General features: G+C 44.1%; 6 protein-coding genes across 6 annotated transcripts; 4 read left to right on the forward strand and 2 right to left on the reverse strand.

Moving 5' to 3' along the window:
- Positions 1-62: 62 nt before the first annotated feature.
- Positions 63-2,531, reverse strand: L203_100805 (uncharacterized protein; the record flags this gene model as incomplete). Its single annotated transcript, XM_066210259.1, has 10 exons — positions 63-163; positions 217-390; positions 442-686; positions 729-979; positions 1,031-1,545; positions 1,595-1,931; positions 1,983-2,060; positions 2,124-2,144; positions 2,194-2,288; positions 2,336-2,531. 10 exons carry the CDS (start codon positions 2,529-2,531, stop codon positions 63-65), a joined length of 2,013 nt encoding a protein of 670 aa, XP_066066356.1.
- A 174-nt stretch (positions 2,532-2,705) lies between these two features.
- L203_100806 (ribosomal protein L14) lies at positions 2,706-3,304 on the forward strand (the record flags this gene model as incomplete). Its single annotated transcript, XM_066210260.1, has 4 exons — positions 2,706-2,732; positions 2,779-2,869; positions 2,923-3,248; positions 3,296-3,304. 4 exons carry the CDS (start codon positions 2,706-2,708, stop codon positions 3,302-3,304), a joined length of 453 nt encoding a protein of 150 aa, XP_066066357.1.
- A 1,275-nt stretch (positions 3,305-4,579) lies between these two features.
- Positions 4,580-5,333, forward strand: L203_100807 (uncharacterized protein; the record flags this gene model as incomplete). The annotated part of the gene is made up of 4 exons (XM_066210261.1): positions 4,580-4,666; positions 4,724-4,887; positions 4,938-5,054; positions 5,105-5,333. 4 exons carry the CDS (start codon positions 4,580-4,582, stop codon positions 5,331-5,333), a joined length of 597 nt encoding a protein of 198 aa, XP_066066358.1.
- A 2,167-nt stretch (positions 5,334-7,500) lies between these two features.
- Positions 7,501-8,739, forward strand: L203_100808 (uncharacterized protein; the record flags this gene model as incomplete). The annotated part of the gene is made up of 5 exons (XM_066210262.1): positions 7,501-7,578; positions 8,004-8,065; positions 8,119-8,260; positions 8,306-8,618; positions 8,666-8,739. 5 exons carry the CDS (start codon positions 7,501-7,503, stop codon positions 8,737-8,739), a joined length of 669 nt encoding a protein of 222 aa, XP_066066359.1.
- An 854-nt stretch (positions 8,740-9,593) lies between these two features.
- L203_100809 (uncharacterized protein) lies at positions 9,594-11,066 on the forward strand (the record flags this gene model as incomplete). Its single annotated transcript, XM_066210263.1, has 6 exons — positions 9,594-9,806; positions 9,921-10,081; positions 10,215-10,294; positions 10,341-10,639; positions 10,690-10,813; positions 10,867-11,066. 6 exons carry the CDS (start codon positions 9,594-9,596, stop codon positions 11,064-11,066), a joined length of 1,077 nt encoding a protein of 358 aa, XP_066066360.1.
- Positions 11,067-11,556: 490 nt separating this feature from the next.
- Positions 11,557-13,025, reverse strand: L203_100810 (uncharacterized protein; the record flags this gene model as incomplete). Its single annotated transcript, XM_066210264.1, has 2 exons — positions 11,557-12,501; positions 12,552-13,025. The coding sequence occupies 2 exons, from the start codon at positions 13,023-13,025 to the stop codon at positions 11,557-11,559; spliced, it is 1,419 nt and encodes a 472-aa protein (XP_066066361.1).
- Between the last annotated feature and the right edge of the window lie 323 nt (positions 13,026-13,348).

Consider the following 13,348-nt stretch of genomic DNA (forward strand, 5'->3'; position numbering starts at 1 on the left):
TTGAAAATATTCATAGAGCTTGGAAATATAGTATACAATATAATAACCACCGTTCTGCAAGCTCAATTCTCTCTTAAACAGCTTTGTACGAGCTCGCTGTAAAAGGCTCTCATCTTGTTTCTTATTGTGGTTGACCCGTATTGAACAATTTCATGCAAGTCCACTGGAACGCATTAGACCATTCAAGACATGATGGATTTAGGAATTTTGACATACCCTTCCAATACTTGCTATCAGACATCGCAATGTATCCCGGCTTCAAACCCATTATAGACAAGAGATGGTCATCAGGTTCTTGGCGACCTTCAGTCATATCTATTCTATGAGGATCAATAAACCAATTTTGTTTGTCGTGATCCAAGAGATCAGGATAGGCCCTGCCAGCAATATCTGGATATTATTTAGCATTCGATAGAAGAGTTCACAAGGATGTGACTTTACCAGAGATATCGCACACTGCTTCGGAATCTTCTGTATTTATTTGACGATAAGCGAATTTCTTTGGCGCAATGTAATTCTGTGCCACAGAAGGCTGTCCTGGATCTCTCTTTTGTGCAGAAGCTGCCAGATTTCCAGCACCAGTCTCGGTCTCTTCTTCCACGAGTTCAAACAGATCGCCATACAATAATGAACGATATGATGGGGTCTCAATGGTATGATCCGGTGAAGCTTCAGCGGTGATCTTGCTTTTGAATTATTAGCTCCTCTACTAGTAAGGAGCAACACACCTAATGCGAAAAAAGAGACAATGTTCAGTAGCGCCTGGCGATGGGGTTATGCAATGCAGCTCCTGTAGCTCGCTCCAAGGCCTTTTTAATCGGACCATGTCTTCAATCCACATACGCTCTCCACCCCAGTAAAATCCTTGATAGAACCGTTTCCTGTTCTCTGCAATAGCTTTTATTTCTTCCTTTGAAAGATCTGGGTCATCTTCACGAAGGCTGATCGGATCTGTTAATGTCCAACAAGTTGTAATGATCTGTTGCACTGTTAGTCATGGGCTTGCCTTAGCGGAATCAGCTCTACATACTACTGCTGCTTGAATTGCAAACGCTAGTCTGGTCACAACAGTATTCCAATCCTCCATATCCTCAAACATGATGTTCTTAGTCCATTTTCTATTCCAGCTTGGTAATCTTTGTGCAGCTTTTGATAATTCTAGTGGGTCTGAGAAAATCTTGTTTAGCTCTATTGCTTCGTCTCTTGCTCCTTCCTCCAGTATCTCTTGAGCTGCTAAATAAATATGATCCCATGTGTGTAGTGGACTAAATAGTGCTAACCCTGCCAACCATGGTAAAAGGTCTGTAGAATTTCTGCTGACAACATCATATGGGCTAAACATTCCTAGTGGACGAAGATGATAGAGATTGCAGTGGGTGTGTGACTGATCGTTGTCTGAGTTGGACTGCGGCCTCGAAGGGGTATAGTCAAGCGCCATCTTGAATACTAGTGCTGGCCAATGTGTAACGGGTCTAATCCTTTCAAATTTGGATCCGGGAGGAGGCTTGATTGTTTCTATTCTGAACCACACTAACTCGCCTTTACCTGAGAGACTTATCAGATTCTATTACAATGCTAAAAATGAGCTGCTCACGGATTTTTCGCTTTTGTTGCAAATCGGCCACTCTTTCAGGCGCAGAACTTGGCGAAATCAGCTCGCCCAAATCTTCTGCGTCCTCAAACGATGTTTCATGGTTTCCTTGCTCTGTTTCTGTAGAACTCATCCGTTTCTCGGAACGAGACTTGCCATGTGAGGCAGGAGACTGGGAGGGAGGGGATAATGAAGAAGATGGCCCCGAGCCTCGAGATGTTTTTGCAGGCGTTGAAGAGCTCGGTGAAGGTGTTGAATCGGCATCCAATGTCTTTCGCTTTTGACTGTTAGTTACGGAAGGTCGTGTTTCCTGTTCCAGTTTGCTGTAGGGGCAATCACACTAATCTAGATTAGTTGAAAACGGAAGGGCCAAAGTCGTTTGCAAACACACTTGCGTATGATCATTGAGATCCTTCGAGGCATCAAAAAGCCATATGGCATGGGGCTCCCATTCCCTCGTACTTTGAAACTGGATGGTAAGAGCTGCTGCATTAGTTGACGTGAAATGGTTGACTCTATGTTTCTTGCCTACCCTCAAGGCATTTTTAGACCCCTATGGACTCGTCAGTGCTTATGATTCCCTTAACGACGTCTAAACTAACATAAACATAGTATTTTGTTCTTAATGTATTGTCATCTTGTCTTCTTCTATATGCAAAGATTTTGTATCCTTCTGGTAATGCCATTCTGGTACGAGCTGTAAACGTATTAGTCCAGCTCTACACACTGAAGCAGTTGAAATACCGTCAATATCTAATTTCAAGAATTCTGCTATACTCTGAGCAGTTTTCTGTTCATACAGGGCGCACTTGGGGTCGGTAAGAGGGGCTGGTTCAAGATACCACTTGCCTGGTGCGGGTGGAGAAGGTTGTGGCCAGCAAGAGCTGTCTCCATCCGACCGAGGCCATTCCAGATCTAAATAAGATGATTTGAGAGGCATGAAGAGAATTGTTAAAATAAATGATGATGGAAAGTCGAAAACATAGATACACAATAACTTTAGAATTGTTATGTTTAACAAAAATAAGGCGGAGGTCGCCGAAAGATCTCGAAATGTCGAAAAGACATTTCTTTACTTTTTACATTGGTTTTCAACAAGAAGAAGAAAAAGAAAATGATAGGGTTGAAGGGCGTTCTCAATGTGAGTCTGAGATGATAGCGATAGTTTACCTGCTCAACGTATGTAGGTCATCGACAATACGGGTGCTCTCAGAGTCGAGTGCATCAATGTCTTAAAGGTCAAGACCAAGCGAAAAACTGCTGGTTTCGCTACTGTTGGTACGTCATCATCTCGCAACAAGTTGCAGGTCTATGCTGAGGTGGCAGAACAGGAGACGAGATTGTCTGCGTCGTGAACAAGGCTCGTCCCATCCCCGCGCATGAAGTTATCAAAAATCCCTCCTCCTCATCCAATATCCAAAAAGTCCGAAAAGGAGATATTCGTCGAGCTGTCGTTGTTCGCACTAAGAAACAGCTTCAAAGACCAGATGGAAGTGTTGTTAGATTTGATGATACAGCTGCGGTTTTGTTAAATAACAAGGGAGAGATGTTGGGAACCAGGATAGTTGGACCTGTGGCCAGTGAGCTGAGAAGGATCAAGGGTGGTGCAGCAGGAGCTGGAGGAAGATGGGGGAAAATCCTTATGTTGGCTCCCAAGGTGAATATTCGAATTCTTGTAAATGGGTTTTGCTGAATTGCTACTAGGTTGTGTAGCTATATCAATATTGACGTTGTCTGCATTGCGTCTGATTTTTTGTTCTTGTGTTTTACCGGAAGCTTGAGAGAATAGCAAAGGAAGCTCGCAGTTATTATTGCTGCCAGCAAAGTCCAGTTATCCGTTGCACCTCGCCAATATATCACATTCAATTGCAACTTAACGCAAGCTCTACTCTGCTCATTTAAGAGACAAATCTTTGAAGCCAATCTACCAAAGCACAAAAGGATACGGTATCGCTCAGGACTACGATCTTTTGCATTTGCATCCATGGCATATGATTCCTCTAGATACGCAGAGCGGAGGAAACAGCAAGTTCATCTCTACTCACGGAATCGACCTGACAGGGTAACAGCGGTGCTTGCCATTCACAATAAGAGCTTTGTCCATTCATTCCGTTTTCCAACAGCGGCATACCAGTAAAACCAAAGACAAAATGCCCAAGGAATGAACAGAAGGAGATGGGACAAAAGATGAATGTCATAAAAACATAAAAGTGCCACATTAGAAAAGTCCGCTGTAAGTGCAAGCACCTCAGTTGCCATTCTTAGAAACCCGGCGGGGTTATAGGCTTTGAAGACGATAGATAAACGTTGAATAATTAGATATGATTTCTTGAGGTACTTCATTTCGATGCATGACCAGTGCTAGTTTTGCAGTATCAAGAACTTTAACAATATATATATACTATTTTTACATAGTATTTAGCATCCACAACTTAGTGAGGCATCCCTGTGCCTGCATCCGCACCGATTAGAAAAGATTTGTAATACACCGCTATTCAATTAGAAAATTTTGTAATCTATTTAGAATATGTCGCACTTTCCTGAATTGCTGTCGTCCATCCTCTTTTTCTTTTATATTCTTCTTTTCTTTCTTTACTCTTTCCATCTCCATTTTTATCGCCTGATTCTTCAAAAGCCTATTAAATTTCTACGCTCACAGTCTACTCTGTCAGACTACTATACGCAAGATTGAAGATACAAACTCTAGCTTTTGTGCAAGCACACACTCCACCTCCATTTTATTCCGTGCTTGACAAATACCGGAGTCTTATCCTCCTCGACACTCCCCAAACTTGGCTTTGTCACCAACTGGCAGTCTTGAGACTAGTCTGGACGACGTTTGCATCTGCCACAGTCAACCACACCCACATTACAAGTCCTCAGTGACGATTACTGCATAAAAGCTAGCAGCCAAGGGGCCTTTTCCTAAGACGCCACCAGTTTACTTTTCTTGAGGCCTACTCAAAGAAGAGAAAAGAGCTAGACAAGATGAAGTTTTATACTGCGACCCTCATGGCCACTTTGTTCTTGGCGTCTACTGTGGCGCAAAAGTTGATCACTACCATTGATCCGGTGGTGAGTCAGAATCAAGTCTTATTCACAGTCATAATACTGAACCGACAAACGCATTAGGAGGGGAACACTGTTGTCTTATCATTATCCACTAACGCTCGAGGTGCTATTGTCACCTCCACTCTCAGCACTATCAACGGGGATGCCGCCGTTACCCCTGTCGTCGACGACGGCAATGGGAACGCCGACCCTACTACTAAAGATGCAAAGAAACCCACTACCGCGTACGTCTGTTATTGCTGAAAGTATAGTCGATTGGCTGACCACACACCAGTGCTGAAAGGGTTGTCGGCAACACTGTTAGTGAAGGGCCTATGAGGATAACAACTTATTGGATCGACACTGGCAACGGTTACCAGACAGTTTATACGTGGACTGCTCCCACCACTGTGTAGGTAACTGTTTCTCATCGGCAGCGTCAACTGACCTGTGGAGACCCAGTGCTCCCACCGTTGCCACCGCCAACGTTCCAGCCGGCATCATTCAACCCTATAGCCAATTCCAATCTAATGTCAACTCTGCCATCTTCTCCTCTGCTCAGGCAGCCGCTAAAACGCCTGCTGCTGGTGCTCGACGTGCCCAACCTGTTGGTATGGACAGCATACTCCCTGCTTGGATGACCTTCGTTGTTGGTGCGGTAGGTGCCGGTTTGGGCTTGCTTGCTCTGTGAGAAAACTTGCCGTAACGTGAAGTCTGCCTGAAGACTGCTTTCAAGTATTGTCCGATTCCTGTATGGTCATGCACGGAGCTAGCATTAGCCAATAGAAGATGGGCACAGAAACGTACACAAGGAATAGCTCCTAGCCTTTCTGTCACGTTTTCTTTTGTATTGTAATTGGACATTCTCTACGCCTTTAGCTTTTTACCCATGACATTCTCTTAATTTCGCCGAGGCTATTTTGTGTATATGGCTTTTGTCTCGTGATAACATATTGGATGATGTTTTATATGGATTGAGCTGTTTTTGGAAGGAGTCCTCTATTTATTCTCTTTTACTCGAGCAATTACCATGCAGATGCTCTTCGGCTCTACGTCAAGCGCTATTCCCATTTGATTCTGTCAATCTAGGACAACACCGTATGCAAACGTGTTCTAGTGCTAATAACTAAGGAAGCTTTTCGTGTAGATACTTAAGTTGCCAAGAGTCACGACTCTTGTATAATTGGGCGTAAATCGCAATGTCATTATACAAAATATACCAAAAAATGATAGATGCTAGAGTGAATGACGGCTATTCACGTTCTTAGCTGCAAAGCAGGTGGTAGAGCGAACGCGTCGAGGACTTGGAAGCCATCGAAATATGTGTGCCATTGTGGCTCTTGAGAGTAACCACGACTTTGACCAATAACCTAAAACCTTTCCCTTCACGGCATTTTGTCGCCACAGGAGCGAGTTCACCTTTGCTGACTGCTTATCGGGAACCGAGACTATGAAAGATGAACAAAAGTTGACATTTGTAATGAAAAGTAACGGAAGAAGATGGATCAAGCAGACCTGGCAATAACAGACTCACCGCCACACTTGATAACGCCGAGATTTGTATTGATTATTGATTACATGTGGCATTTATTCTTGATAAAGTCGCGTGCCTAGTAGGCACGTCTCATATGTGCCTGAGTGGAGGTCGTTCACGAAACGGAACCAAACAAAACTTTGCGACAAAAGACTTGATGAAATTGAAAAGAATATTTCGTAACTGCAAGAGCATAAATGTTGGTTTCTGGGTAAATTTAGGAGAAAGAGGATCCCAGGATACTCGAGATCTATCTTGAGAAATGGCACGCCAGGTGAGAAGCGACCTTTCGCCAGTTCAACCATGCTACTCCGTCTTTTGTGGTTATCTCTCCCATCCGACACATCTATCCATCTTTGAAGGGAGTATGATGGCATGTAAGCGATACTCGCTAGAAGAGGAGTTCTTTGGGACATTAAAGGTGACGGCTCAATGACAGGTAGTTATAGAATGACTAGAACAAGTCTCAGCGTTGCAGTACCTTCAAAATACCCCTCTTAAACCACTCAACCTTTTTGATCTTGAAAGTTGGATCATACTGTGCCATCAAATCCCATGCCTCGGGTGCGATGCAAGCTAATGTTCAACTACTACCTTACCTATGTCTTTTGAGATATACAAATTCCTTGCGATGGACACTGTGTAGATGAATTAAAACAAAACAGGAATAACAAACTATTGATGGTAGGTATTGGCCTTGGATTGAATAGCTCTCTCTCAGTCAATATCTCCCTTAAGTACCACCAACTGTCTCAGAAGCTCAATTTGGTACTCATACAGCACTACGAAGTCAATTCCAAAACCCCAAGATACTGTAATGAGCGGGGCGTGTTCGGATACATGGTAAGATTACCAGCGGCGTTTTCGGCGTTTCGACAGTGATATATATTAGAAACACGACATTTACAAAGCTTTCTCTATGTTGATGCATGTACCCTTTCTACACCATCTTGTAGCCATGACTCGCATGCACTTGAATCTGTATTTTTTTTATCTCTAAAAATGACGGATACAAGGATTATAATCGTTTGAAATGAAAAGGACCTTTTTTGTTTGTTGATTTCCGACAGCTTAACTAGGCGCGGCGTATATATAATAACAGAATCCTCTTTACCCACTTCTTTTTTTCCCTCTACATGTTCATTTCGTTTTAATTATCATCTTATATTCAAGGTAAGTCATTTTTATTAATTTCGCCATAAAGCTGCCTATCCATGGGACAGCGCTGTCAAGCCAAAAGACACCTACTAACAGATAGTTTGCTATTTATCAAACATCCAGCCCTTTGCCACTTTATTCCCAGCACAATTGAAGAATATTCACTATGGCTCCTACCAAGAAAACTACTTCTGCTGTAGCCAAGAAGCCAACGACTCACCCTACTTTTCTTTCCATGATCCAGGTAAGCTACTGAACCTTCCAATGAGTTTTGTTTGGAATCTTGAGACTCGCGTTGGGCCCGAATTGGCATCCGCTTTGGTCTTGACCACTTTGATCCATTGTGGGTAAGCTGTTTTGAGTAAAGCGGGATGAAGAACGCCTACAGTCAATGCATCCAACAGAAAGCAATATCACAGCTTGCAAGGTCTTGGATAACTATGACGCAGCGTACCATTTGGTGTTGGCGGAATAGTTCAACACTTGGCGAATACAAACTTGTCAAGTTTTTTCTTACGCTCTGCAACGTCTAGATGCTCTGGCGTATTCATCCATTGGCTTGTCCAGTGTATCGATGAATCGGCCATGCCTTGGTCTATACTCTATCGGATACTTGCCTCTTACGGTAGCAGGGTAAATTAGACTTGAACTGACATTGTGCTATGATAGGAATGTGTCATTGCCAACAAGGAAGATGTTCGCAAGGGTGTCTCTCGACATACTATTAAAAAGTAACACTGTTTCATGTGTGCAGGCTATTTACATACCACTGACAAATTACTAGGTTCCTCGCGGATAATTACAAGCTCGACATGAGCTCTGCCGCCAACATCAACAATCTTTCCAACGCCATTAAACGGGGCGCTGAAAAGGGCGAGCTTGTTCTTCCCAGCGGCATGGCTGGGCGTGTAAAGGCTGCTCCAAAGGTATATAGCTCTCGTTTGCAGAAGGATTGTCTAACTCTTATCTAGTCTTCAAGGAAACCTGTCGCCGGCAAAGAGAATGTGGCCCCCAAATCCGCTCCGGTCAAAAAGGCTGCTGCTCCAGTCGTCAAGAAGCCAATTGCAAAGAAGGCCACTGCTACTAAACCTGCTGCCAAAGCTACTCCGAAGGCTGCTTCCAGGGCTGCTCCTAAACCTGCCCCCAAAGTTGCAGCCAAGCCAACTGCTAAGCCCGCCGCAAAGATTCCTACCAAAACGGCCCCTGCCAGAAAACCTGTCGCTAAAAAGGTCGTGTCGGATAAAAAAAGCAAAAAGACTTCTGTTTCCAAAAAGACCCCTGCTGGTTAGTATAGACATGGCTCCAAGATCGTAATCTAATACGTGTCATAGCCAAGACTGCTGTTTCTGCAAAGAAAGCTGCTGTTCCAAAGAAGAAGGCCGCTTCCAGAAAGGTCGCTGCCTGATTGTGTTGATTGGGATTTTCTATAGGTATAGGCCGGGTGAACGATTTATTGTGTTGCTACTTACTGAGCTCTTTTTTTCTCTTTTTGACTTGTGTAAAACTTCGTTTTCGATTTATACGATTGCTCTTCATAGGACTGTAGTATGCAATATTTCAATTTCCTCATCATCTACGCTTTGAATGTGTCAATCGCACAACTGTTGTTTCATGTTTGGTAGAATGTGTCCTTGCTGGAAATACCGATACTATCTTCAACCTGCACTGTGACTAGGACAAATCCTAAGCATATTCTGGATCACAGCTTGATATCAGAGCAACTCTCTATCTTCTCCCACTACACATCAACACGTGTCTCTTGCATCTTTCACCCACATACCGCATCCTCCCAGACTGATAATCCTCATCACACTTGTCTGCAAATTGCTTCCTGCATACAAAGCTCAGCCTTTCTTGAAACAAAATATTCTCCACCTGTCACTACGGCTGTTCCGAGTCCCTCTTGTCACTTCTCAATCCATCAATGCCAGTGTTAACGATATGGGTCCGCCAGACGTATATTGAAACCACTGTTATAGACAAGAGTTGTTTTCAAATGAAAAGTTAAATGTATAAAAGTAATTCATAAACAAAGTCAAAATGAAAATAAAATAAAAGCAAGCTCCCATTTGCGGGGCCACATTCCGAAGTTCGGCAAATCTCTTAGTTCGTTTATGGAACCTTTCCAAAAAAAATCCCACAAGTCTTTTTAATCCAGCATTTAAATATATAGATACCATTCCCATTTCATTTTCTTCTTCTTCTTCTTTCTATCTGTCTGTCTGTCTGTCTTTCTACTTGTATTCTTGCCAACATACAATGCTTCTTGCTCGCTCCACTTGGTACCTCTCCAAATCTGCTGCTCAGCCTTTGAGGCGATCTGTCGTGGCTGCCACACCTCTCCGCGCCTTTTCCAGATCAGTTCTCGTTGCTGCTCCGAAAAAGGGAGAGGATGGCTACGAGGAATACAGGGTCGAGATTGAGCCCAAGGTTGCTGCCATTGACGAGAGCTTGACCTTTGAACATCCCAAGGTGAGTCACACGATTACCCCGGACAACGACTCGCGAGATTCCTATGCCTTTTACTCTGCCTCATGGTTACGTCGCTCGACGGTTTCCAGTGGCACTCGCTGACTCTCACTTTAGAGATGGACCGACAAACACCCCGGCCACGACATGCAAGTCGGCGACTTTGGAAGGCATACCAAGCGAACCTTGGCTTCCTTCTCCATGGACGGCAAGGTCTGTCTTGTTACTGGTGCTGCCCGTGGTCTTGGTAACATGATGGCTCGTACATTTGTCGAGTCGTAAGTCTTGAGATTTTTTCTATCAGCGTCGTCCTGTATAGCACGTTTTACCTTGTAGGCCGAAATCCGGCGACATCCGCCGGGTTTGAACGCCATTTTTCTTGACTTTAGGGCTGATTGTTTCGTTCTATAGCGGTGCCAATGCCATTGTTCTTCTTGACCTCCGACAGGAAGATGTTGACCGCGCTGCCAAGGAGCTCGTCGACTGGTTTGGTGAGTGTTTGGGCATCACTTTGTCATGCGTTCTGATCATGTATAGTTGAGAACAGTGAAGCTGCTCCTGGAGAGATTAAGGCCGTTGGTCTCGCTTGTGACGTCTCGGACGAGAAATCTGTCCAAAAAGCTTTTGAGAGTGTGAAGGAGCAATTTGGTCGACTTGACGCCGTCGTCACAGCTGCCGGTATTGTCGAAAACTTTGTCGCTCACGAGTACCCTACCGAAAAGATCAAGAAGCTGTTGGATATCAACGTTATGGGCACTTGGTACTGCGCGCTCGAGGCGGCCAAACTCATGCCGGAAGGCGGCTCTATTACTCTTGTTGGTTCCATGTCTGGTAGCGTGAGTTTACATACATTTCGGTCAGGCTGTATCTGATATTATAAATGCAGATCGTCAATGTTCCTCAGCCCCAAACACCCTACAACTTTTCCAAGGCTGCTGTTCGACACATGGCTCGTTCACTCGCTGTTGAATGGGCCTCGAAGAATGTTCGAGTCAATTCTCTTTCTCCCGGTATCTATATCTACGCTTATTCTCAAGGCAAACACTGACATGTGTCTGTCTAGGTTACGTCTTGACCAACTTGACCAAGGTCATCCTGGACAACAACCCTGTCCTCAGAGACGAATGGCTTAACCGAATTCCCATGGGTCGAATGGCTGATCCTTCAGACCTCAAGGGTGCTGTCATCTACCTTGCTTCAGACTCTTCTAAGTACACTACTGGCGCTGAAATTGTTGTTGACGGTGGCTACACTTGCTTGTAAGTTGTAGTCTCCAACTTTTTATAGAAAGCTTCGACCGGGATTGAGTTTTTCATGACAATGTGATTTTCGGTCAAGATGGAAGTATATGGTGTAAGGTTATGGAAGCAAGGTGTATTAAATGCAGGACAATCGGCCCGGCGAGGTGAATCTGATACTTGGATGGAGAAAGCTTGCAAAGTGTACACAACGGTGAAAAGTAAAAGATGCAATTTCATTATGCATTTAGACCTCTTTCCTGAGATCATGAGTTATCAGGAATGCAAGTGTGGTAAGGAACGGGCCGACACGACTTGATAGTAGAACAATGGCAGGGCCATTGGGAAGCCTCCGTTGAGCGATAGCTCTGCAAATCGTATTCGCTCAACGAAGAATAGAGATCAAGAATCGACGCTCGTTCACACAGCTCATATTTATTTGACTAGTTCCTCCATAATCAAGCTCTCTGTCTTCGATAATCGCAAACACTTTTCCGATTTGTCGAAGACTGGTATCAAGTCTTTCCACCAGAGCCGGAAAGTGCTATAGTGGCCGTCTTGAGAAAACCTCTGTCGAGTTCAGATGAAAGAGAGGTGTTGGTGAGGATAAGACGGGTATAGTGTTCTGCCCAGGTAGAAAGATTAGCAGCGTACAACGAGGCAATGAGTGTAGTGGCTGATTTAACGTTGATGGGAAGCTTTGAAAGGGCTACAGAGCCAGGTTTTAATAATGGCGGGGAGAGGTGTACAGGTTTTGCAGGATGAGCAACATTTGGTGCAGGGAGGGCCCAGATTTGCTCTATAACGTAAAGAGCGTGCTGTTGGTCCTCCGGCCGGCCTCTCAAGATACACCTGATGTATTGGGACACCAGCTCATTGTCAATACGCCTATTTTTGTCATTTCCTCTTGCAAATTGTCTCACACATTGATCCCAAAGCCCTCTCGCCGTTGGACCAATTTGCAATGTCTGAGCCGTTTCTTCTGACGTCTTTTCAGCAAATCGATCAATGTGATAGAGCGTCGAAAACATGGTAGTATAGGTGACAACATCGGGTGAAAGAGGCCCATTTTTGTCTAGCGATAAAAAAACATCTTGCATCTTCGACCATTTTCCATGTCGACTGAGAAACTTGAGATATGCGTTTGTTGGATAGATGTCAATCTCTGACTCAATGTCTGATCGGTTTGTCAATGCAATCTTTTCCTGCTCAAGTTTGACCCCTGGCCGAGAGACCCCCAAATCATCAAATTGCTGTGGCGATATATCTTTAGCGTATTCTGATGCTTGCTTCATATATTCTTGAGATTGTCGATACACGATCGTCGCCCGTGAAAGAGTACGCGCGGAAGGCTCTGCAAATGTGAAACTAGGATTTTGCCCAGAGTGAGCAATGCCAGAGTAGGCATTGAGTATTGTAGAATATGTTCGGGCTGTAGGAGCAAATTGACGTTTCTTCATCTTGCCTGATAATCAGCTATTACCGAGTTGCTTTGAAAACGCAAACCGACCTGATTATACAAACTCCACATCAGATCAAATTTCTTCAATCTGCCCATGTAGCCAATAAGCATATTCCATACTGGTGCATTTAGCATGTAATTCGGTGATTCCGTCACAATTCTGGTGACTTCTTCTGTTTCTGTATTGCCTAGAGGCCCTTCATGCTTGTCCATCCACCGCCGTAGACGAATAGATGTCGTCCAAGCATTTTCGTCCCTCGACTTGAAACGATCTGCGTGCTTGAGCTTGGAAGAGTGTAGTCCAAGAGACCGCTGTCTTGAGCTTTTCCCTTGCTTGGGATTTTCTTTTAACTGGTAGACACCATGCTTGCTCTTCGACGACGATGCTTTTATGAATTTTTGACCCTCTCGCTGTAGCGTGGGTGAAGTTGCTGGACCAGTCAGGCTGCGATACTCTCTCATTCCCATAGTCGCTTCAGCCGAGACTCCCAACACTCTCGATATCCCTCTCAGCATCAACATTGTCTGTATCTTGGTTGTTGACAAATAAGAGTCAAAAGTTGACATTCTTGTGCTGATGATTTTTGGGTAAAAATAATTAAGTCACGTGACCAAACTCTGCCTTTCTAAAATGGCAGCAGGTTTCTTCCAAAAGCCATAAGCCACCCTTTTCTTCTTCTTTTATTCTCTTATAAAGGGATCTTTTACTTTTTGTTTTCTTGTCGGCCTCTAGCTGAAGTAGAAGAAACAGCAGCTACAACGAGACCTTTTTTTTTTGGAGAACCTTTCATCCTTACCAGGACAAGGTGAACTCGATTTTGTGGGGAACAGGGTTTGGGAACTCT

This window comes from Cryptococcus depauperatus, chromosome 1, assembly GCF_001720195.1.
Source record: "Cryptococcus depauperatus CBS 7841 chromosome 1, complete sequence".
Taxonomy (NCBI): domain Eukaryota; kingdom Fungi; phylum Basidiomycota; class Tremellomycetes; order Tremellales; family Cryptococcaceae; genus Cryptococcus; species Cryptococcus depauperatus.